Source organism: Amphiura filiformis, chromosome 4, assembly GCF_039555335.1.
Source record: "Amphiura filiformis chromosome 4, Afil_fr2py, whole genome shotgun sequence".
NCBI classification, from domain to species: domain Eukaryota; kingdom Metazoa; phylum Echinodermata; class Ophiuroidea; order Amphilepidida; family Amphiuridae; genus Amphiura; species Amphiura filiformis.
In genome coordinates, this window is record NC_092631.1 from 77,686,686 (window position 1) to 77,713,391 (window position 26,706).

Consider the following 26,706-nt stretch of genomic DNA (forward strand, 5'->3'; position numbering starts at 1 on the left):
CGGCCAAAGGGGGGGCAAGCGATTTTTGGCAGACCATTTTGAGAATTCACCCCAGGGGTACATATAATTATTGCACCACCCCTTATTTGGTGGTTTACATATACATCGATCACTTATCGGATTAAGTGATGGACACAATAGACGAAGTATTTGCTTGACAAGGTTACCCCTGCGTCCCCTAGTAGGGCCTACAGTTAACCCCAGTTAACCCGGGTTTCTTGCAGTTTTCCCTGCTTCTTGGCAAAGCGTCTTATTTTTATCGGATTACAGCTTACAAGCGACTCGAGTTTGAAACAATAATAATGCATGTCTTGGAACTTAACATTTAGTATGCACGGCTGAACTGAACCTGAACCATAATACAGCAGATAACACTCACATATGACTTCTCGAATAAATGCCATATTTTATTCGATCGGCACCTGCATCGGTTCCCGATGATCACTGATATTGGATTGTAACCATCCGATAATAATATGACCAGTATCGCAGATTATTTGCCTATCTGCATGGCTGTGAGCTGTTATGTATATATACAATGTATGCTATTTGCTTAAGTTGTTAACAACCAAACCTCTGTATTATTTCCATTTTGGTGAATAATTTACTCAACTTGAAGCTACTTGTCATACTCAGGCTTGAATTGCAGTACATCAGTACTGAACGTATATGATTGTAGTTGCACCTAGAATTCCATTTATACTATGGCAGACTGGGAAGGTAAGTATACATTTTCAATACAAATTTCTCGTATTTCATTTATGAAGGGTGCATTTATTTTTAGATAGGGTAAAATAATGACGGATTAATATTAAATAAGCTTAAATATATCAATCGATTTCAAAACATTTTCAAAGTTTCCACAAATATTTACTGGTTGTATCAAAATGATTGGTTGTATCTTCAGTTGGTGTGATATGCACATTGTGCACCTTAATTACCGACTTAACCAAAAGAATAATAATAATTGGTACCCATCAGCTTCCAGTGATTGTGGACAAGACTGTCACATGATGCAACATAGGAGTTACCTTATTGTATCGATGAATAAACAGATAAAAGGTCATAAAACAATAAATTCTGGGCATTTTAAGAGGATCCAATGTTGCATATTGTAGGAGCAGGCTTCTCAGCAAACACCAAAAACTGATGATGGGTACCAATTATTTTGATACAGCATACAGCCTGCATGTATCATGCCATTTGTGGAAACTTTGAAAATGTTTTGAAATCTCAATATCGCCATTATTTTACCCTATCTAAAAATAAATGCACCCTTTTAAAAATGTTACGAACACGCATGCATGTTTGTTTTAATATTGGACTGGTAAATGATGAAATAATATGGTCTATGGTAATACCGGCCGGATTTTAAGCCGAAATAACAAGGTAAAGTGGATACTTTGACCGTTTAACATGGAGTTCCGATGAAGGGGGGGCAGGGCGTAAATCGGTGGGGGACAGGGGACACGTCCCCTCACTTTTTAAAGTGGGGGGACACAATATCAAATGTCCCCCCACTTTTTGATCCCCACCCCTAAAAAAAAAGGAAAAGAGAGAAGAGAAAGGGAGAAAAAGAGAAGAGAAAAGGGAGAAAAAAAGAAGAGAAAGGTTGAATTGCATGTAATTGAGTATGCCCATCACTACCCATGCCTACAAAAACCGCACAGTCGGTTATATATAGGCCTGTGGTTATTTTAGGCGTTGCGTGAAGGTGGGTCCACGGCCCATAAGCGTGTGAAAATCCTGCGGGCCCGCCTATATGCAGGATCTGTCACATTTTATCACCAAAAAATGATTTCAACATCAATCCATGCATGCTTTAGTAATTGTGAATCTCGAATCTCAAGTAAAATTTTGACAAAATGACTTCAATTGGACCTTCATTTTGTAAAATTTTCCAACGTCTGAAGGGGAACATCCCCCTCAGACACCCCCTACCCCTTGTGTGTATATGCCTTTAAACAAGTGGTCGCTTTCACTTCTACACCCGCAGGCGCGGATTCAGGGGGGCAGGTCTTATAGGCCTAACATATCAGTGGCAGGCCCGTACGCAGGGGGGCTGTGGGGTGCGACCGCACCTCCCCAAATTTGCAAAGTATACAAAAAGTATTTTTTACGCTTTTTTTGGACAAAAAAGGTCCAAATTTGGGGAAGAAAGTCCACTTTTTACCAAATTGCCCCCCCCCCGGAAAAAAAGTCCACTCTTTCAAAATCAGCACCCCCCCAAAAAAATCCTGGGTACGGGCCTGATCAGTGGACCTGTATGACATTTAACATTTTGCTAATTGAGTTCGGACCCTTTTTTCAGTTTAAGCAATGATTTAAATAGTGTAAATATGATGCACCAAATGGCTTCAACTTTTCAGGGTGGAACATCCCCCCTCAGACACCCCTGCGTAGTGGAACAAGTAGTCTGTTCTGCTTTCCACATTTGCCAATTTATGTAATTTAATAGGCCTACAATAATAGGGAAAACTTTTCCACAAAAGGCTTCATGGACCGTCATTTCACAAATATTTGGCTTTTTTAAACTAAAATTTTACACACTAATAGTGCCAAAATGGGCCACCAAATCGCTTCAATTAGGTATTCATTTTGCAAAAGTTTTTTACTTCTGAGGGGGCACATACCCCCTCAGACACCCCCATACGTCGCGGGGGCGCAACGTGCAGCGCTGTCGCGCCGAAGTATCAATGACTAATAATTTTCATTGTGTCCCCCCCACTTTCAAAAATGGATTTACGCCCCTGCGTGACCCCAGACAAACAATAACCTAGACCTATAACTTTGGTTTGCGTAGTGAAGTCAACACTGCTTAGCAACGATTTTGCCCGGGGGCCACTGGTCATTGACAAGGGGGTATCATGCGTGGCCAAAAAATCACGTAAAAAGGGTCTTTTTTCACGATCAGGCACTGTACGTACGTATCGTGAATAGGGTGTCAAAAACATGGAAATTAGAGAAAAAGGGTATCTTTTTCACAACAGATTTACGTATTTAGGGTCCGTCCAGACTCCAGTCCTTCATAAGTTTCATGTCCTTCGTGTTTATCCCTAGACTTGACTGTGTAGTTCTCTGTTTAGTCTCTTCTTTAAGTCCATAAAGATTGCCGTCTTCGCCCAGCTGGCCTTAATATTTTTCCATTAACCCATTCAATGCTACACAACCCTACAACATTCAATGGTGATGTACACATGCAGTACAATGTCCCGGTACAATGTACACGTGAATACTCTGATTTTAAGAGTTTCAATTCTCCTTTATAAAGTCCAAAGTTTCTCATTTCATTTTAAAATATTTTTACTATTATTTGAATTTTCTATCTTGTATTATGGATAAAAATAAAGATTTCCAAGCTAATTTTCATGTTGTATATAATTATTTAACCACAAATATCTACGGAAGAGGATTGATTGACTTGACCTGTGACCTATTATCCACAAAATAAATAAATAAAAACATGCATGTTATTATCGTCAAAAGCATCAGATTTTTGTCAGAATTTTGTCACAATAAGTGATCTTGATTTTATTTAAAAAACAAATTTTAAACTTTTGAATAAATTGTGAAAACATCAAATGAATATTAAAAGGTAAGATGGATATGGTGCAGAATTAAAATACGTTTTTGTATTTGTATCAAATTCTGCAGTCATACACGAATCCTGCAAGTCTTGGTTGAACTGATTGAGCACCATGCATCTCAGTCGCTATTTACCGACTTATTTTCATCCTAATACTTTATTCAACTTATGAAATAATACCACTATTATTCATCCGATTCCTTCCAGAAGTAGGCATTAATTGTTGTCATTTTAAGCTTTTAAAATAAATTATTAATATGCACTTTTCATCTTTTCGCAATAAGGCCTAGCATGCTAGGTCATAAAAAAAATCTGACCACTATTTTATGATTTTTGTCTCACTTTGAAACATGATTTGTAGATCTATAATAATATTTGGAGGATGGAGAATAAATTGTCGAAACTTTAATAGGGCCTACAAAAATGATATAAAAACATTTCTTGACTTCTTTTTCTCTATTTTCTTTTCTTCATTGTTGTTTTTTCTTAGAGTTTTGTAAATTTTCTTTTCATTTAATTCCTTCTTAGGCTCTCTGATACTATAAATCAGCTTAAAATAATGTAACGTTTATTTTGTAATTTTAAAATAGCCATATTCTGCCCTGGTAGCAGAGCCATTCTGAGTTACTATTAAAGAAATCAATGAAAATGGAGCTTCAAGTAGTATTACTTGCTTAGGGTGTCGAAAATATATGTTTTACTTGCTAAGGGGTAAAAAAACGCCAATACTTGTTTAGGGTAGGATATTACACTTGTTATACTTATTTAGGGGTGTATTTACAGTCGTTGCACATACTTGTTTAGGGTGCTTTTTGAAACTCCATGGCCACGCATGATACCCCCTTGTCAATGACCAGTGGCCCCCCCGGGCGATTTTGACAAGGACGCAACCCGGACGCAAACAAGCAGACATGTTCGCGTCTACAGAACACGTTGCATTTGACGCGGGCGATAACGGCGCAGCAATCACGCAAACGATCGCGTTTTTCGTTCCAGACATGAACGCTTATTTCTCCGCGTCCGACCACCCGACCAAAATCACCTTGGATACGTGGCTTCACCTACTGCCACGGTTAGGGATGGGCAGTTACAGGTCTAGGTGGTATGTCTATGTGCGTGACGCTGTGGTTTGAATTCGGTTTTACGCAGTACGCAACGCCAATACGCTCACTTATAGCTCGCACGCAAATACAAAACGATAAGCGCGGACGCATTGACCATGTTTGCGAAAATGCGGCTTACAGTCGGAAGCGTTCGTGATTTGTTCATTTTTACTGAAAAATAGTGATTTTCAAATGCCTGTAGATTTTTTTGCCCAGGGTGGATTTTGGCCGATTTTGGATATGTGATTGAATATTTAAAGCCACGTCTACCAGTACAAAAATTGTCGATTGAGGAATTAATTCCAGCAGACACCCTATCTAGGGCTCTCACTCCCTGACTATGTGTAGTGGCTAAACAAGTAGCCATTTTCACTTCTGCTTTCCACATTTGCCAATTTATGTCATTTATAGGCCTAGGGAAAACTTTTCCACGAAAGGCTTTGTGGACTGTCATTTCACATATTTTTGGCTTTTTTAAACTAAACTTTTACACACTAATAGTGCCAAAATGGGCCACCAAATCGCTTCAATTAGGTATTCATTTTGCAAAAGTTTCTTACTTCTGAGGGGGGCACATCCCCCCTCAGACACCCCCCTGCGTCGCGCAAGCGCAACGCGATGGCCGCTTTGCGCCCATTTTTTTTTTTTTTTTTTTATTTCCCCCACTTTCAGTGTTTCCCCCACTTTCAAAAATGGATTTACGCCCCTGGGGGCTGTATAAATAAACACAGTAACGGACGTTGATCATTACTGCATGATTTTATAGTCTTGTTATTTTGGAGAGATGACATGCAAGTTACTGCATGCTATATATAGCTCTGTATGCTAGCTGCATAGAAAAGACAGCCAGTCTTGATAATGATAATTCCTATAATCATTCATGCCTAATTATGGCATTTGTTACCTATATAATTACCTTCATTATGTCATTCAAAAGCTTTTATCAACCATCTGTGCACTCTAAGACTATATTGAGTAATATTGAACTATGAGATAATCACACAAAATTGCAAAAAGTATAGGCATAGGCCTATGGGAAGAAATGTTTTGTAATTTGGGGGGGTATTAACACATTTGTTTCTTGTTCGCGTTTACATCACGAACCATTCGCATATTTTGTTCGCTTTAGCTATGTTGTTGATATTTGAAAGAATGCTATTATATAAAATGCTAAAATATGAAATTTGTTTCTCCTGCGTAACAGCATTCCAACACGTCACACAATTGTAGCATGTATACGGTATTATACGAGATATATTATTTATTTATGTGATCTATGATCTGATACAGTCAATACAAACAATCCATCAACCTTTGTGATCGTGCATTCTTCCCACATTCTTATGTGAAATTACTCAACTTTAATCCATTCTTGTAACAAAGCTGAAGTTTTGCATGAATTATATCTTCATTGTGGCTCTCATATTTCACATATGAAAGATCACATTTGTTTTCCAGAAAAATGTTAGTTTCACAGATCACATTATAGGGGGCCTACATATCATATATCCCCTTTTAATTTCGAGCCAACAAAATTAATGAGCTAAAACAAAGAAAATGTATGTTTCATTCCAGTGCGTATAGGCCTAATTATCGTCAATGCGTGTATAAGCCCACCGATCATTAATGAGCTTCACGCAGCTGGGACGTATAAATAAGACGTAAGACGAATAGCGACATACACATAGTTTATACGCCACTGATTCAATGATTTCATTTCATTTCATTTCATTTTATTTGCCAGAAAATACACATAATACAAAACAAAATTCATACAATATAAAAGTACAATACAATCATGATAAAATACATTTAAAAAAATTAAAATAATGAGGGAAATCGATTTTAAATTAAATACAATCATTAAATTTAATTAAACAATAAATTGACATTCCTTCCAATAAAATATCAACAGCAAAAAAGGGTGGAGCATTTGGGTGAGGTGTGTAGATGAACAGGATACAAGTCAAGAACACAGGGACGAACAAGAACGAGAGTGCCCTGGCAGGGAAGACCAAATAGTAGCAGAATGCCACTTTCGAAGTGGTCAACCTAAAAGCACTCCATGAAGAAACAGAACAAAAGTGCATGCATGCTGTTCTCCAACCATCTCATCCAAAGGCTCCCAATCTAAAGAAAAAGAAAATAATGATATTGCACATAATAAATTATTTACATTTACATTTAGTTAAGAATCAACCAGTCAGCTGGATTGTTTAAAATGTAATTTACAGTTAGATAAAAAGCTAGAAAGACTGATATTCAACTTATCTCTAATGTGGAGAGGTAATGATTGGAATTGCACGGGAAAACGGGTATAAACATTATATTTGAAACAATCTGTCCTACCAAAATTGTGGTGAAATTTTGTAGTGTCAGTATGACGAGTGTTAATTTGAACATAAACAAAAGGATCCACATCATACACACGATAGAGACATTTACTGACAAAAGCTATGGCTAAGTAATGAAATCTGTTTTCAAGTGATGAAAGTCCTAGTTTTTCCAGTCTGAATTGGTAAGTAAGCTCCCCCTAGGTACTGGAATGCATGAACGTGCCAACCTCTTCTGAACATTTTCAAGACGGTTTATCTGACTTTGTTGATAGGGCAGCCATGATACACATGTACGAGACGCATCAGCAGCCATCACAAGATCTGTGAGCTCGGATAAAACTTAAATTTGACTGATTTTAAAGCACTTCAGGCTTAGACATTCACATGGTATTTTATTACACCATTAGACATGTACAATTATGCAAAAAGTCGAAATTCTAGAAAAATTGAGGGCGTCGCTGTGGAGCAAATCACATCAGGCATGCAGTATGTATTCAATAAATTTGAATTACAATGTCGTATTCAAACATCTTGAATGAAACGCCACCTAACACCACCTTTGTATCTCATTTGATTTTTTTCTTCTTTCAGATTTTACTCAGAAATTTCTATCTTTGCCCATGATTATTCCAAAAGAAGATGAAGAAATAACACATTATTATGAAGGGGTAAAATTCCTCAAAGTTATGCCGGCATCGGCGCTAAAAGAAATCAGAACATTTGAAGTACGATCAGATGATATCTATCTCATCAGCTATCCAAAAGCAGGTATGTAACTCAAAAGGCTGGGAGAGGGGTCAATTGAGCGTGAGCTTGCGATAATACTAGCTTATACCCAGTTGTCTTATATAGGCCTATTAAGGCTACGATAAGTTTGTACAAAATCTGTCCTTAAATTTGATGCAAGTAGCCTCATTCAAAATTATTTTTTTTCCGAAAATAAATATCGTAGGAGGAAATTTCACAGTGCATTTTAAATGTAAAGGTCTAAGGATTCTTATTTTAGTATTCGTGTTATCCAAAGGGAAACCTATGTTAACTTGCTAGTGTTTGAAGTTTTTTTCTATATTCAAGCGCCATGCGATTGCCCCCCCCCTTTTAAATTCACTTCATTTTGGAGAGCTTACTATCAACGGATTTCATTAAATTTTTGACAGTATCTATAGCTGAGGTAATTTATTCTATTCAAGTACTCAAATTTTGTTATGTGATACACGTCTGAGTTACTATGATGTCAAAGTACCGGTAACCGTAAAAAACATCAAATCTATACACATAGGGCAAAAATGACATATTAAGATCCCGGATTAAGATGGTTTAAAAGCAAGTTGTAGGTAGAGATATTTTATAATTTGAGTCCATATTAGGTGATGAACATTTTTATGTAAATTGCAAGAAAAGGAAGAAGAGGTGAAAATCAGGTAATTTCGTAAAAAGTATTTTGAGCTGCGTATTCAGCTTCTGATTATCACTGGAGCTGGATGGAACTTAGATAATAATCACTCGTCGGTATCTATTCTAACTATTATAGTATTAATTAATTATGATTTGCTTCTACAGGTACAACATGGATGCAGCAGATCGTCTCACAAATAGTCGATGGTGAAAAAGAAAACAACAATCAGACCCATTTATTCTTTAAGTTTCCATTCCTAGAAATTACATGGGTCAACCATCATTCACAGGTAGGAAGATGGTGGCAGCGGTGGGAGGGGGGGGGGGTGCGTGGGGATGGGTACGTGCGTGTGTTTACGTCGGTGGTGTTAAATTTAAAAAAGGATCTTTTATACAATTTGAGCAGAGAAAAAGTAACAAATTCAAACAAAACAACAAAAACGAGCAAAACAACAAAAATATAATTCTATAAACAAAAGGATACTTAAAATTAACAAATAGAAGTAATGACATGAACAAGGAAAATAAGTTAAGGCGAGTCGGTGGAGTGACCAAGCAGTAGTTGCGTTAACGTTAGAATATTGAGACAATAAAGATGACACTCGAGAGGAAAGGTATATGGGTTCTATAAGGAGATCTTTTAAGATGACACCCCTTATATCAAGCCTTAAAAGGCTTGATATAAGAGGTGTCATTTCTGTCTTATGTCCATGGTTTTTCTCGGGACGGGTACACATCCAAAACTTTCGTTCTGGTATAAATGTCGGCCTTAACTATAGACATATAGAACCGAAGAACCGCACCACAAAATATACGATTATAATGGTTTCCATGACTTATTTCCTATAATTAATATTAAAAAGTGTAGGGTCTTCGCTGCAGTTTTATCAATAGTTAATTGGCTATCACTGGAACCATATGGCTCATGCCATGCGATCGCCTTTTAAAGGCATAGGTCTGCACTAATTAGAAGCAGGTCTGTACTAATCATGCTAATTACGAATCATTTTCTTTGTTGCAGATTGGGCTAATTCCGCCAAGTCACAAGATACTTGAAAGCATGCCTTCACCACGCATGATCAAAACACATCTACCGAGCCAACTTCTACCTCAACAAATATTTGAAAGAAAACCCAAGATTCTTTACATTGCAAGGAACCCCAAAGACGTGCTGGTGTCTTATTATCATTTTCATAACACGGATGTGACGTTACCTACTTACAAGACGTGGGATGATTTCTTTCAAGATTTCATCAGTGGCGATGGTAATGTTATTGTTAACTTTTAGAAATAAAGGTTCAATTTAGAACCCTTCTAAAATAGTTCTATCATCATGGAACCAAAAATGGTTCTTTTGTTAAAAAACCCTAATAATAATATTGAGGGTTCTTGTTTCTTTTTACTTTTAATGACTTCAACATTGTTCAAGGCGACCAAATATTTTTAGGTGTAGGCCTATATGCAAGTAAAAACAGTCGTTTTTAGAAGTGGATCGATTTTTACCAAAATATGTGGGAAATAAGTAGAAAATTATATAAATGTTGAAAATATTATTTGTTCAAGTTTTTGGTGATATTTTTCCTTTCAGGTTTATTGAGCCTATAAAAATATTACTACCTTTTTATTTTGAAGTGATTTTATTGGCCGTTTAATTTTTTTTCAATTTTCAACAGAATTTGCTTAAACTATCGGCTTCTTCGACACTCTATTTGTTCGACATATTAAAACTTAACCCTCTCCACGTGGGTGTCGAGTCGACTTCAGACGACAAGTTTAAAAACAAATAAAAAAATTTCAGAATTGCAAATTTTCATGAAAAAAATGCATTGAAATGAGTACAAGCAAGCCTAGTATTGGTTCAGTGGTTCTTGAGATAGCTCTTGATATTTTGAGAAAATATCTCAAAATTTAGACTTTTTATGCTTAAGGCAATGGCCAGCACGCAGAGCATTAACCCTAACCCAACCCCTATGTACTGCCATAACAAGCGGGGCAAAACTATCATCTGGATCATAGTCTTATGCCCTTCTTATGCCCGTAAAATTAATTCGTCGTTTTTGTTGTTGTTTTTTTTGTATCGCTGCTTGTCAGCAATACCAACATATCACGTTTGTTTCCCCAACAGTTGCTCATGGACCCTGGTTCGAGCATAACTTATTCTGGTGGCAGCATAGACATGATCCTAATGTACTGTTTCTGAAATATGAAGATATGAAACATGTAAGTAAATTATTATTTGGACAACCAATTCTTTAGAAATGCATAGTCGCGCTAAAAGTCGATCGATACATGTTAAAATCAGCACAATTCAGAGATACACCTTTTTGCTATGAAATTTATTTTCTCGGTCAAATATAAAGCAATATTTTTTTTCTTCAGTAATGTCCGTTAAAGACATAGTGCTTGGATATACATTTTTTTTAAAATCCTGGTGTTAAAATTCAAGCATCATATTTTGTCTTTTAGTGTGATATTTTTGATTTTTATAGGCCTTTAGTTCGCCCGCGAGCTTTTTACGGAATTCATTTTTTAGCGTCTCAAACTAATATAGTTTGCTAACGAAAGATATTTCCCACCTCTGTAAAGCACATCGTGTGGGTCTATATATTATAGTCAGAATTTCCGTTTTTATTTTACCCTTTTTCCCTTCATGCTCCGAAAATGTCAAACTCAGTACTTTATCTCGAGACCAACCAGCAGAAATAATCGATATTTCAATTGTTGTCAACCAGGTCCCTTTTCCATTGAAAACCAGGATTGCCTGACCAGCGATTTGGTAGCCCAAATCACCCATTCTGGTAAATGAGGTGAATTTTGGAAATTTGCTCCCGTGATAGCCTGCAATTTCAATTTATAGGGGCTATGGATTCCATGATTATGAAAACCATTTTGTATGTTTGTTTGTTTGTTTGTTTATTTACCTAGGATGAGGTCCATGGGAAAATCCACTGTCCAAACCTAGAAAAATTCGCGTGTTATTAGAGGGGATTTTAATTTTCTGTCCCTCCTATCTCCAGTTGAATTTTGAATGACCCCCCCCATCGCGGGTTGGCATTTTCATTACACCCTTCAGACTTGCGTTCGGGTTTGTGTAGGCCTATTTGTCATAATTTAGCGCTATAGGACCTACTTTCTAAATGTATAGCTATAGCCGTGCTATATAAATATTATAAGGTACCGGTATGTAATATTATGTAGGCCTATGGGGGTGGGGTGGGTACTCAACACATTTTAACCATGCAAGGCTCATTGTTGCCATAAATGATTTTTCCTTTAGGTCATTATAATAGGTTGTTATAAACTTCCATGTTTAACCTTGTATTGTTTTGGCTGCTTCATTATGACTTTCGGTGGGTTTAACCAATTTCAAACAAACACAAACAAAAGGCACTATACCCAGTCACCTTCATGACAATTGAAACACTAGGTAATTTCTTTGCTATATTGAAGTTCTGGCAACACTGTATCCAGGCCGGGCACCCAGAGATATCGATCCACAATGCTAGTATTAGCCTACGATTTCACGCGTGGATTTGAAAATTTTTCAGCTGGTAGTCAAAAATTATGGAATCAAAACGGAAATTCTGACAAAACTATGATATATCGCTCACGGTGATGTGCGTTAGAAAGTTGGGAAAAATCCTTCTTTAGCGAACTATATTACTTTGAAAAGCTAAAAGGTTGATCCCAAAAAAGCTCGCGGGCAGAGTTGAAGCCTATCAAAATCGAAAATCTTACACTAAATGACTGAATTTCACGACTAAGTTTAACACTAAGATTTGAAAAAAAATACAGTATCAAGTATTACAGTTTTTCCTGACATTTACTGAAAAAATGAAAATTATTGCTTTTCATTTGGCCGAGAAAAAAAATTTTACGCTGAAAAGGTGTAACTCAAAATTTTGTTCATTGGAATACCAAATTCGATCGTTTGTATTGCCTTATTAAATGAGTGAGCCTTGCAGAACAATAACAATCGGTTGTCCAGCGTCCTAACTGTTATGGATATGAGCAGTCAAGGGTGAACAGTACAAACAGTAGGCTATATATACAGTGTCCGGAGTTTTTACTCTGGTATATCTGCCTATGCATGTAATGTTTCCATTTGTAAATTCATGTTTAAATGTGCTAGTGTGCGATGCGTAATTCTTCTTTCCCCTGTATATTAATATTTAGAATAACGATTAAGCATCATTAATTTGATCTCGTGCGCTAGTTTGTAATCCCGGTACCCCAGGTCAACATAAAAAGTGGTAACCATGTGTGTTCTAAATTTCGCGGAAAAGGAGTATTTTGTTGACTGAAATCGCGGACCGCGAAATCGCGAAAAAAGGGGGTATTCTGAGCATTGTCTCCGCGAAATTAAAAAAAAAGGGGGTATTTCACAGGTTCGTTCGATCGATGTCTTCAGCCCGAGTCTTCAGCCTCCATCCTCTGGCATTTCATTGATTCCGCCCTCAATCGTCACGTCACAGCGAGAGCGTCAGAAGGCAGCTTTTTTACTATTGGCACGGCGGTTTCCCGATATAGTTGTCTAGTGGGTGTTGCACGTATGCTCCCGCAGTTTGAAGAGAGCTGAATGAGCGACGCGAACATCGATGGTGTCAGATGTAACCGTTTTGGCTGCCGTATACACTTTTCCATGTGGTGAATTGAAAACATTGCGGGAAACATTGGCAGTGATTGGAGCGAATTCTACGACCGACCGGAGAGGTCTTGTGTCAAAAATTGGGTACCACAATACTTTAAAGGAACCTCTGTACACAAAACTTCGAGGGATTGTTCCTCTTTGGTTCATTTTCAATTAAAATCAGTATACAGGCATTGTAATTACCCCAGTTAATAACACAGGATCATCTGGGAGTACAACAGACACAAAGTAATGTTCATACTTGCACATTTTGTACTTAATATATTAAAATATTTGGAGTCATTGAAAAGGGGTGTCTGGAAATCTTCTCATTGAAAACCTTGAAAAAGGGGTATTTTTACCCTGATTTTGTCAGTGATTTGGCAAAAAAAGGGGGTAAAATCAATGAAAAATCAGTGAAAAGGGGGGTTTTGAAAAAAGGAAGAACACACATGGTTACCACTTTTTATGTTGACCTGGGGTACCGGGTTTGTAATGTTTGAATGTTTCCATGTTCCAGTGTATGATGCGTAAGCCTCTTCCTCTGTTTGTATGATTAGGCTGGCGGGTAAGCATCATTAATTGATTTCGATCTCGTACACTGGTATGTTCTGTGTTGTTTGTACTGTTCACCCTTGACTGCTCATATCCATAAGTACCAGACTTGAGTCCTGTTTATCAGGGACAATCTGTGTAGCTCAGTGGTAGAGCGCTCGCCCGACAAGCGAGAGGTCTGGTGTTCAAGTCCCCGCACAGGCAGGTAGTTTTTACTCTGCATGGTATATCTGCCTATGCATGTTATGTTTCCATTTCTGATTTGTAAATTCATGTTTAAATGTGCTAGTGTGCGATGCGTAATTCTTCTTTCCCCTGTATATTAATATATTAAGAATAACGATTAATCATCATTAATTTGATCTCGTGCGCTAGTTTGTAATGTTTGAATGTTTCCATGTTCCAGTGTATATGATGCGTAAGCCTCTTCCTCTGTTTGCATTTTATCATACTTAATCTGTAATGTTGTTATTCTCAGCTAATTGGTCTCTCCTTTCCATTTATTAAGGATCTCAAAGGTGCTATCATTCAAGTTGCTGATTACCTTGGACGAACATTTCCTGATGACGTCTTAGATAAAATGGTTGAAAAGTGTACGTTTAAGAGTATGAAAAAGAACCCTGCATGTAACCCAGATAGTCTGGGGTATAATATAGATGATATCGAGAATGGAAAGAAGGAAGCAGACATCAAGAAAGAAGTTCAAGAAGATCAGCAAACTTCATTCTTGAGAAAAGGTATGTACGATGCTTAACATCCTTCATTGGAACAGTATAACTGCTACAGAGTATCGTAGCCCTCATAACAAATTTGCCAAATTCATTTTTTTTTCGGGGTTTTGAGTTTTTTTGCTTAACTCAATCTTCTTAACAATTGCCATACTGTATAACAAAATGACTTAGTCATTACTACCATAGAGAGCGTTCTTCTAACACCTTTCATGAAAAATGGTGGCTTTTTTCGACGGGGAAAAAATTTACCTTTACACCTTTGCTTAATCTGTGTGTGTGTGACTTAGACAATGTATTTCAACGACTAGGGTACAAGTCCTGGTATAACTGTTTAAAAACAGTTATACCAGGACTTGTACCACTATATCAGTGACGTTGTCATTATCATTAGCTTGAATACGTAAATCTTATCCACATAGGCCTTTTTTTAATTTCAAGATCACCAACACCACACCATCATTACGTCACCCTCTTAACCAAATTGCATTTTTCAGTATTTTGCCTTTTTCCCCAAACTGCAAAAAATGACTTAGGCAATTAGGTTATGAAGGTGACGGTATCATATATTATACAAAATATAATTTACACCGAGTTAGGAATAGCTGATGTTTCATCGTGGATATTTATGTACTCAAATGTGCATAAGATTATACACAAAGACGAATTCAACATTTATCTTAAGTTTCGTCATGGATGAAAAATATTTAAATAAAAATTCCCTTTAAAGGGAAAGCCAGCCTCAATGTAGAAGAGGTCTTGTAATTAGTTTTGGTCAATGTGAAAGGCATTTTAGGATCACGCTTACATCTACATGACAGTCCACCAAACCATCAACGATGAGAACATGCACACTGAAACAGCAGAAAACATTAATTCCTAATCTCATGTCAACTCTTTTAATTCATTACATGTACTCCAAATTGTTCTGGTCTGTTTGTTTTGTTGTTGTTGTTGTTGTTGTTGTCGTTGGTTTTTTTGTCTTTTCAGCTTTTTACCCACGATATCTCAATTTCCAATTTTGTAATACCAGAACTTACGAACTCAATATCTTCGCTTAGGAATGTCCGATTTCACTGCTTTCGATATATACACTGCCGGTTTGAGTTAACTTACATGTACATTTTATTTTAAAATAACTTAATTAATTCGCAATGTATAGTTTAAGCCTACTATATTATAATAGATAGTGGCCAGCACATTTATAAAGGACTGGTTACTCACTACAATCTTCACTCTTAAACTGTGTTTTTCTGAATGTGCTGATCATGTTGATTGCTAGTCGGAAACTCCTGCGAAGCTACGGACATGGCATCTTACATACTCCATTCTATAACAGTCTGCCTAGTGCCTTGTGTGTTTTCTCTTCAATCATTTTGTTGAATGTAATTTTATGAATCAAATAGTTATGTGTCATTTTATTTATAATAAAGAAGTTATTAAATTAATAAAGTAAGACAATTTATTTATCTATAAGTGCATGTCAAATGGGGTACATTGTTCAATACTATATGCATAAATTATGCCCATATTATAGCTAGGCCCTAAAAACTTTATTTTGCATCGGATTTTTCCCGTTGAAAAGACAAAACTGATGTTTATGATAGCAACCATTTCATCAATAACATTTTGAGTCATTTTATCCATAAAACGACACAGGATATGATAGATAACTACTTTCACATCAATATGGTCCATATGATCACAGATTGTTGAGAATCTGTGATATGATCCGGGGATATGATGAAGATTTTGATTCTATAGATCTGTTATCAACATGATATCACGCTGTTCAGTGGTCAAGGAGTAAGGACCCCCGGTCAAGGACACTGATATGACATCATAGGTGATGTCAGATTTTCTTCTGCTGACCATATGATGCTATATATATTAACTATTATTGTTACATTTAGGCCTTTAAACTTTTAAAGTCATAATTAATTAGTTCAAACATAACTTTGGTAATACTCACTCGTTTTCGTTCGTTGAAACGGCAAAACATACTTACTTTTCCTAACAAATCGAATTAAAATATTTAAAAAAAAATTTAACCACAAAAAGTAAAAAAAAAAATCATTCCAATACCACTAAAATATAATCTCTTGAGTAAACTGACCCCAAACCTGAAACAGGTACCAGCCCCGAATGGGCTGGCGAAAACAGTGCTGACAGTTTCTGGAATCGGGACTATGTGTTGTTTTTGTGTGTCATTATTTGGTATCATGTCTTTTATGTGTTTATTTTTTTCCAATCACACATGTAGGTACTGTTGGAGACTGGCGGAATCATTTCACCGTGGCACAGAACGATATATTTGATAAACTCTACACCGATAAGATGTCTGGAAGTGATTTGGTCTTTGATTTTGGATCGTGAAAAGACGAAGTTGTTGAATTTGACAGTTTGTTTCTTCCCACGGACAGCCTTATGATATTTGCTCCAAAATAGTGACGCGACTGCAGCTAGAATACGCTAAAAATTTTCAACCCGCGATATGGGATCATAAAAAATTGACTCCGGTCACCGACATATTCATGACCTCCCCTCCCTCCTAAGACAATGACATCCCATCAGGCGATATACACGGCTGGGTCTCAAAACAAGAAACAACGGCTTCTTCAGGTGCACAGCACTTCCATTTGGCCTATGCAAACATTTTCGTCTGAAAAGTATAAGGAGAAAATCGCATGAAGGTTTTCATCTGAAATCTAAATGCAGTTATGCAAGTATTTATTTATTATTTCTTGCTTAGCATAAATCAACTTTAGCCGGACATGTTGAGAACTTTTCTCAAAGTGGTTTCTTAGGAGCCACCGTAGTTGAAACATTTGAAAAGAAAAAGATCACATTTTTGGTACATATTCAGTAAAACATACATTTTTATTATCAATTTTACCAAGATAAGCACGTATGAAAGTGATATAAATGATGTATCAAGGTGTGAGTTTGCGGGATGATAGTTGATATAATAGTCCTGGTATATATTCGACGATGAATATTCGATGCAACAATCATTCCTTATTCAATCTGTTTCAATTCATTTTATTATCTCCTAAAGTAAATATGTTTGTTGACGTGTTTGACGTTGAATTGAAAATATATTATTCAATTGTAACGCTAACAAATATTCGTTAGCAGGTTATATATACACAAGCGGCTCGAAATAAGATTTAATTACGAATACTTGTTCGACGTCAAATAAAAGATGATCCGGGCCTTATATTAACAGTAAGATGAAAGAAAGTTCGTCAACTTGATCCAATATAATTATTTGTGCCTAATTCCCTAATAAAACGTATCAAACATCCATTTGTATTGATTATTAACTAACTGCATCTTTTATGAATAAAGTTCACAAAATTGACTATAGAATCTCAGTATTTCAAATTTAGACCCTAAACTCACCTGGAACGGTATAACAATTGAAATGCCAGGCATGTTGGTTGTAAGTGTAAGTGATGGACAGGTCTTTAGTTCATTTCCAAAAACCATTTATTACCTGTTTTATTGTATTATCATGCGAATTGCCCCGTGGCTCAAAAAAACAACAACAAATGTACCTTACGGAGGGCACAATTTTATTTAAATGAGGACGAGTGACGTGGTATTCGATAGGGTCTATAAGAACCACTTCCCCTATTCATCCTCGTTCTGACCCTCTGATGAGATGTGCTGTAAAATAAATACAAATAAAGTTTGGAGATGTATCTGTTTGTAACGCACGGTGCAAACTCACATGCCTCTGCACAGGTACATTGTTCAATACTATACAAGTACACCTTAAGGGAGGTGTTATGAGCGAACCGTGGTTTGGATTCCAGAGGGAGGGTGCCTGTAAGAGGCACAGCCATCAGAAAATGAATAACTGAGATCGCGCGCCAAACTTACTGCAGTAATTTTCCAAGTCTTTAAAAAAATAGACATAGGTGGGAATCGAACCCGGCACCTTCCGGTTCTGAATCAACAGATAGTATGACTAAGCCAACTTCCTATCTGCAATAAAACATGTGATATTAATTCTTGTTAACGGAAAAATCAATACTAATGTACGATGTCATTCAAACTCTAATAGAAGTCCCACAACTAAAGTAGCAATCGATAAATCTGCTCACTCAATCATCAAATAATCAATCGAAAAATAAATAAATAAATAAATGTGTCCGTTCTCTCGAGCCCCAAAACGTCATTAAATAAATAAATAAAATAAAATACATTAATAAATAGATAAATAAATAAATAAATAAATAAATAAATAAATAAATAAATAAATAAATAAATAAATACATAAATGTGTCCGTTCTCTCGAGCCCCAAAACGTCATTAAATAAATAAAATAAAATACATTAATAAATAAATAAATAAATAAATAAATAAATAAATAAATAAATAATACAAAAAGAAATTATAAATTAGTTTTTCTAGGACCTACGCTGGAAAAATAAATCAGCGCATAAGAAAAAGAAACAGACGCTCGGATTCGAACAAGCGACACTGAGAACAGCAACTAAGAAACCACAATGCCTTAGACCACTCGACCATGTCAATATATAGGCCATATTAACCTTTAACGTTGCGCAATATTGGCACATGACACGGGCACATGTCTGTGGGTAAAGATACTGCATGATAGAAAGGCGTGCAAAGGATCTATCCCTGAAGTTAATGGTCATTGACATGTAACCAATTTTTTTGTATACCAGCTACACTCAACCTATACAAAGAAGTATATTATTAGGCGTTGACGCAATCATGAATGCGGAAGTATAAAACCATAGTCGCCACTCGTGCACTTGTTTGAGTCCACAGGTATTCCGGAAACGGCATTCAACCCCGAATTCAGAGGTCGATTTTGGGTTGTTACATGCAAATACAAACTAATTATATCATGAAAAAACCCACCAAGAGGACTACGATACTTATTCAGAGCCAATCTACATTCTGTTATTTACAAAAGCCGACGGTCAAAGTAAAATTATAAAAGGAGCAAGACCAGATATCAACGTTAAATCACGGTAAGCCTAAAATCGCATCGAAAACGCAAAATGCAGTCACAAAATTATAATATTACTAAATCACCACAACGAATTGTAACGTAGGTATGCAGAAAAAGAGTTGTATTAGCAATAACAAAAAAAGAACAAAAAGATTTGTCTTTGGCATGTCGCTTTTTTTGAAATATCGCCAAAATATGAAATTTTGGAAAAACGCCCCAAAATTTAAAACAAACACGAACCTTCCAAAATAAATATATATTATCACTCGGCGGCCCAGTCACTACCTGTCGCTGTGATTTGGGGTAACTCGTTGCTTCCCTTCTCCAGATACCTGTACTTCAAGGTCGCTCATACCCCAGCCCTTAAGAACAAAGGTGCAACTTATAGAACATTTTTATGTCCTGTATGCAGATAGAAACCTCAAAAAGTTCTATAAAGAGCCTTAAAGATTTAAATAGGCAGAGCGACGTTCTAATTAATTAAAGAAAAGTAGTGTTAACCCTTTTTGGTACTTAAAAATCATTTCTTGGATAAAGAACCTTTTTTCTGTTCTATACATAAAACCCTTTGAGGGTTCTTTCTTAATGGTTCCTAAAAGGTTCTTCAAGCTTAAGGTTATACGAAGAACATTTTTCTTGGCTGCAGAACTTTGTTGGTTCTACAAAGAACCCCACTGGCTTTCAATGGGGTAAAATGTTCTTTGTAGAATCTTAAGCTTGAAGAACCTTAATTTTTTTAAGGAACCATTAAGAAAGAAGAACCCTTTATCCAAGAAAATAATGTTGTAGTCTACACGTACAAACTCGATTTTAGGAATTACGACAGGAGAACTTTCGAAATATTAATTATTATCGGTATTTTCATGGTGGCTCAGTGGTTACCCCTTGGACTCATAATCTGAGAGCTTGCTCGACGTGCGTGGGTTCGAGACCCCGTCCCACCACCATGCGCACTTGAGCAAGGCGCTTTGCCTCGCTTGCCTTACAGTGGGGTGTCACAGTCGTTGTACTGATGAACCCTGTACCATTTTTAGGCAGCAAACGTGGTTCCGACATATTCTAATGACGGCGGAATATAATGTAAAGCGCTACATTTTTTATTTATTTATTTTATTAATCACATATTGTGGCCAAATGGCCAAATTACATGTAAAATTACAAAGCGATTAATATATATTAAAACATTAAAAAGATTGAACACTTAAAGAAATTAAAAAGACATCAAAAACAAATAAATTGCACACAAAATATTAACTTTGACCAAATATTGCGCATGGTTTGGAAAACATCAACATTTCTAAGCAATTAAATATAGACAATTATAAACAATTACAAATATTATAACAGCTGCACCAGACCATAAAACAGCATTCATGGCACTGAAGAAAAATAACAAGAGGAGATTACTGATTCAAAAGATCAACAAAATATGGGATAGGACTCAGACGAAAACGCTGGGTTCTGGCACGGAATTGGGAAAAATTGTGGGAGTTGCGCAAATTCCGACCATGCCTCCGAAGTCTGGTAGGAGGGACTAACGACTGTCATGACTGTGTTCGTTCATTTTTAGGCAGTCCTTCATTTTTAGGCAGCCCTTCAGCAAACCTACGACAGTGTTCCACCCTCCTATCACATAGGGAGTCAAGTTTACAGCTAAGCAGAGCATCGATCGTGATATGACTCAAGTTCTTTGGCTTGCTTAATTGAAATGCTAGAATGCAACACAACACTGGCGTCCTCAAGAATCGGTCTACCATCACTGACCATAATGAACCACTGTAAACGACACTCAGCTCTTCACTATCAAAGCCAAACCTCTTGAGGAACCTTAGCATAAACAACCTCTTGGCTTTTTTTAAGCATGTTATTATAACCTGGGTGTCCCACTTGAGGTTGTCCTGAAGATAAATTCCCATGACCTTAGCTCCCGTGGCGTATGACAGTGGTTCTGCACCCAGTGCACCGATTCTCAAGTCGCCAGCCTACGGTTTATTTTGACTGAAGCAAACTTGGAGGGCCTGACATTTGGAGGGATTTAATTTGAGCCAATTACCTTTGGGCCACTCAGTTAACTGATAAAGATCAGATTGTAAAAAGCTGGAAGATTGCGATCCATTTACATTCTCTGCAAATGTCAGGTCATCCACGTATTTCCAACAACTAGAAGATGAATGTTGAGCAGCATCGTTTATGAGAATCTGTAAACCAATGGGGCCGAGTTTCGTGCCCTGAGGTACTCCCCCAAGATGTGGAACATAGTCTGAAAGAGTGTCATTAAAGCGAACACATTGGTGCTTATCATGAAGGAAATCACAAATCCATGGAACGATGGACCCACGGACCCCCAAGCGGATTATCTTATCAACAAGGATGTTGTGATCGACCAAGTCAAATGCTTTGGAAAAATCCGTTAGGACCACCATACTTTTCTATGGTGACAAAATTTGCAGCTTTGCATGGTTTTGAGTTACGGTAAATTTTGATACAATTCTTTCAGTTTTGCGTTATTTATTTGACAAGGTGACGAACAAATTCCGCAAAATTCAAATAAGCACGATAAAGATTCTGTGCAATATCTACTTACGATCAATGACGGTAATCCATTGGAATTACTTTGTGATATTCCTTACAAGTTAAAATAGGGGCATACACTGTCAAATTCCACGTCATATTTTCTCGTGTGTGAGGAGGGTCAACGTTCAAGAGTTAGTCTCTTGGAGAGCGTGGCCTAATGGTAAGGGTACTTGCCTTTTCATGTTTGTGCATGAGGTTTCTATTCCCGGCGGTGGGGATTTGCTGAGATATTAATTTGGGAAAAAATCTGAAATTTACAACCTCTGTAGATTAAATTCAGACTTCCGCTCTCCCCATGGTTCATTTAGATTGGGTTAATGAATCATGAGTACTCCGTCCTTCGGAGGGGACGTTAAGCCGTCGGTCCCGTGTACAGAGAGCCATACCTATACATGTATCTGAGCCAGTCCCAACCCGTCCCGCGGTTTGGACCCCAATCATGCCAATGGAAATAAGCTTCAATGGAGGCTTTCTTGGGTTTATATCCAGGCTTGTCAAAACCCGAACAAATCAAACAAACACATTCACAGTCGGTTGAATATGTCGTTCCTAACACTCGTCGTTCGTGATAACCACATCGTGATAATATCATGATGTGGTTATCACAAGAAATATATATTTGGTGCATGCGCACCAATAGACCTCTCGCTATACAATTGGGATTTGTTTTCAATAGCAACGAGAGAAAAATAGGGGTAATGGCATATTGGTACTTCTTTTCATATTATGAAGGATTTGTGTATCTTCGTATTCAAAAAAGTGATAAATTATTTTTCCTCATGTCAAACTCTGGATCGTGTACCCATAATGGATCTACTACGCGAAAATTCACATTTGTTAAAGCATCTTGCGAGGAAACCAGTCTATAACCCAATTGTGTCATTGTTGTATTGCATTGAGATTGAACCAGGAATACATCATGAATATTCATATCAAATCTCCACGTACGCGCTGCCCAGCTCGAATTACGCGTCGTTGACCATTTATCCCCTTCATTCCTTAATGTATTCAATAATATCCATTGTTTTACAGACAAAGGCATCGGAATATCAAGAAAATTATACAACTTATTTGCAATTTGAAATGGTTTTCGGCTAGATCCTCATATCGTAGAAGCATGTAACGGTTCTGCAGCCATCTTGGTGTGTTAATCCAGTACTGAATATTTGTTTCCAACCTCTGGCACAAATTTGAAATATTATCTGTGCTATTTGATATAGCCATTCGTGAGTGATACACAGCCCTTGGATCTCGAACTAAATGAACTATTTTCACATTCAAGTCTGTATCTTCTACCAGTTGCTGCAAATCTCCAATATCCGCCACTCGTATAGTCTTGACCGCTCTAAATATCCTATTTTTACAAACTGTTTCTAATATATCTAAATAATTATGCACAGACCTTTTCGGCCAATATATTTGCGATTTCTTGTAGAATTTACAAAGTGGAGACATCTGAACGACATTACTGTGCGAACAATCCCATTTCGAACGTCGACTTTTATTCGCCCACCACTGCAAACTTGTAAAAGCCTTAAACCGGCAAAGTAAGACATTCTTCAAAGGAACTTGCACAAAGCTTAAGATATTCGTTTTGTTGCCATATATGTGGTGTCTAAATTCGTAGAGTGGTTCAAAGAAATAGGAGAATTGGTTGTGTTGGTTGAGAAGTTCACCTGCAAATGTAGATCCGGACCGCATTTGGGTCACAATGATGACATGGAGTGGTTTTTGCACAGTACTGGCTTGCGATGAGGTTGCTTCGTTGAGATGGACGCTCTTACCACGTTTGTTAATGTTGTGAATCTCTGCGAAACAAAAAAAGATTGTTCACATTTTCATGTATGGTAAACGCAAATTCAAGGAATTGTAATTGCAACTCAACACAGCCATCTGTAATAAATTACAGAGTTGGAAAACTTTTCGTAATAAAAACGGTGGTGATGCATTTGCAAATTGCATTTTTGCAATGCTTATCATACACAGATTTACGCTGCATATTCACCTCATTTTTTAACATCTTAGAGATTAAAGTCTAAAAATGAGCAAATCAGCCTAAAATACATTATCCAGGGTCCAAAAAATACCATAGCAATAGATGAATACAATTTTTGAATAGACCGCCCTGCACTACAAAGTTCACGCGGTAGGCCCTACCTATGCATTGAACCATAGCTATGTCAAAGAGCAGGGATAAAGACATGGATCGTAATTCTAATAGAATATTCATATCATGCTGCATGCTCACTCGCACCTGTAAGATTAGTATCTTTGAAAATAGTGGTACGCTGTCGAAGTTACGTAATAATCGGATTAACTACAAAATAGATATTGAATAGATCGCCCTGCACTACAAGCAGGTTGCACGCATCATTTCTTTTAACATCTATGGTTCAATGCAAAAGTACCGCGTGAACATTGTAGTGCAGGGCGATCTATTCAAAATTTGTATTCATCTATTGCTATGGTATTTAATCCTGTTACATCATCACTTCGACAGCGTATTGTATTCAATCTATGATTGCAGCAGGTGGATGTCAGTTCATAAGAGCAATGTCGGGGATTAAAGATCACAATTTTTCAATCGATGGGGAGAGATGAGGTCCCACCAGGTCCGACCGAGTCTCCTACACAGGTTACGCTCCCTGTGGAGGGGCGGAACCAAACTGGCTGATGCGGAGACTAAGCCAGTTTGCGTCGGTCTGATACTCGTCTTTGACCATGCGCAGATCTGGCTGGTCAGGAAGATATTTAATATCCCGAATTTATAATATGCCTACCAGTTCCACCGTATAACCGATTTGCTAGAAAATATTTGTTACCATGTTTAATAAATTCGTATTAATCGTATAATAAAATGTGGCCAAATGTATATTTGTGTACATAGTGTGTAGATCCACTCTTCTACGGACTTGGCTACTAAGCATGTCGGGAAGGATATGGCGGTATGCTGACCTGGGTCAATATGTTCTGGGCAGATGAGGTCCCACCAATTGCCTACGACCTTGTGTGCGATCATGTGTGACAGGCAATTCCCGATAATAATAGAGGTTCCCTGATTGCAGACACAGGTGATGAGTGCAACCTGCTTGTAGTGCAGGGCGATATATTCAAAAATTGTATTCATCTATTGCTATGGTTGTTAATCCGTCACTTCTACGGCGAATAGGCCTACCTTGTCCCAGAATCCAATAGGCTAATAAACCAACAATGATGAAATAAAGAAGAACTGCATAAATCTCCTTCGTCTGAAAAGTCTTTTTGCATACAGGCTGTGATAAGAAAGAATAATTGGAAAATACATCAGGCCTACTCTTTTTAAATCAGTGTTGTTGATTTTTTTTACAATTCTACCAATGGACTCCTCGCATTTGTATATCCGTTATATATAATAATATAATCTGGAAAAACAAAGTAGACCCTCACCGGGCTATATACGACGTAAGAGTGTTTGTGTGCTACTAGTAATAGAGGCGACACTGTTCAATATTCTTTGAATTTGTGTTTTCTTTAAAACCAGGGGGAGGGCGGATATAATATCGCTATTTTGTACACGAAATCTTCGCAAACAATTCGTAATGTGTTGTCAAAGCAACAATATGTTATTCAAAAAACGTTGACATTTTTTTAAAAGTTTTAAATCAAGCAACCCTGTTTTAGGCCTAAATGCTAATGAATATTACCCTTTTGAGAGTGATCGCATTCCTTTTAATTCCTCACTCTTTTCTTGATGAATTACACTCTTTCCATAGTGAAATTTATTTACTAATCACTGCTGTCAGTTATCACTAAAGCAATCTGCTAGAGTGAATTGCTGTCCTTTCACTTTTTGTTACAACAAAACTGCTTTTTTTCCTCGTAACTATCAGTCTTACATTGCTGTATTTACAGGACCTGCTTTAATTTGTGGAAGGTGTTCACCATGTTCACCATGTTCACGTGAGTTTCGCTTAATATCATGTTTATTATATAAGTCGCTTTATTATTATGGCATATTATTTCAACCCAATGTTTTTCGTTATTTCATGACAAATTTATCATGATTTATATATAATTATATATATAAAGACAGTAACATCGGCTTACCATGTTTTTGCAAATGCCACTTCAACGGCCGTTCTGAAGATATACTTGCTTAAAGTATAGGCATACGCCAATATGGCAGCTTTTTCCTGTTATAAGTCCGTCTGCTTACTGTTTGTTATATACATTTCCACGATACATGCATTACTTCCGCGATCCCGATCACAAGGCATTCTTAAAGTGTTCATTAATCTCATAAATCAGATAATATTCAAAAGATTTGAATGAAATCGGTGTCTTTTTCTGTGCCATTTCGAAGATGTTGCGCGGTGTTTTTCTTCTTAAGTCTGTTCAGAATGAACTAGAACAGTTTATTTTTATGTTTATACACAAAAGAAAGCAACAACTTGCTAATCGACTGTTTCCTTTACTCACCTCTGAGATCTATAATTATATTAACTTTCATAAAATGGAAATGGGAAATTATTATCGCATCTGCTAAAGCTAAGTATATATCTCAGTGCCAAAAACTTCTATAAATCTGATTAATTGGATACTCATAATAATGCATATAAATAACCTTTAGTCAAATCATGATTTTTATTTTATTCTACTATTGAATCGTGGCTATCGGAAAGGGCGCATTTCACTATACATGCTATATGATTTCACTAAGTCAAAAGATGGCTTTGTCACGGGGGGGGGGGGGGATTTTTCGACTTGATATAGCTTATTTCCATTTGATATTAAATGCGATTATTTCTTGTTTTTTACATTACATTA

The 26,706-nt window shown here is 36.8% G+C and overlaps 1 protein-coding gene and 1 long non-coding RNA gene across 2 annotated transcripts; one reads left to right on the plus strand and one right to left on the minus strand.

Moving 5' to 3' along the window:
- Positions 1–216: 216 nt before the first annotated feature.
- LOC140151447 (sulfotransferase 1A1-like) lies at positions 217–17,638 on the plus strand. Its single transcript, XM_072173796.1, has 7 exons — positions 217–720; positions 7,617–7,793; positions 8,586–8,710; positions 9,442–9,685; positions 10,546–10,640; positions 14,114–14,342; positions 16,597–17,638. The coding sequence occupies exons 1-7, from the start codon at positions 705–707 to the stop codon at positions 16,707–16,709; spliced, it is 999 nt and encodes a 332-aa protein (XP_072029897.1). The 5' UTR covers positions 217–704; the 3' UTR covers positions 16,710–17,638.
- Positions 17,639–20,513: 2,875 nt separating this feature from the next.
- On the minus strand, positions 20,514–26,256 carry LOC140151448 (uncharacterized). Its single transcript, XR_011858938.1, has 3 exons — positions 25,987–26,256; positions 25,076–25,172; positions 20,514–23,708 (listed from the first exon to the last, which is right to left on the minus strand). It is a non-coding gene; the product is annotated as an uncharacterized lncRNA (long non-coding RNA).
- Between the last annotated feature and the right edge of the window lie 450 nt (positions 26,257–26,706).

Excerpts from the sequence above, each read along its gene's own strand:
- LOC140151447 (XM_072173796.1), top strand. Across the intron at positions 8,711-9,441 it reads GGGTCAACCATCATTCACAG|ATTGGGCTAATTCCGCCAAG; the intron begins GTAGGAAGATGG and ends TCTTTGTTGCAG. Across the intron at positions 10,641-14,113 it reads AATATGAAGATATGAAACAT|GATCTCAAAGGTGCTATCAT; the intron begins GTAAGTAAATTA and ends CCATTTATTAAG.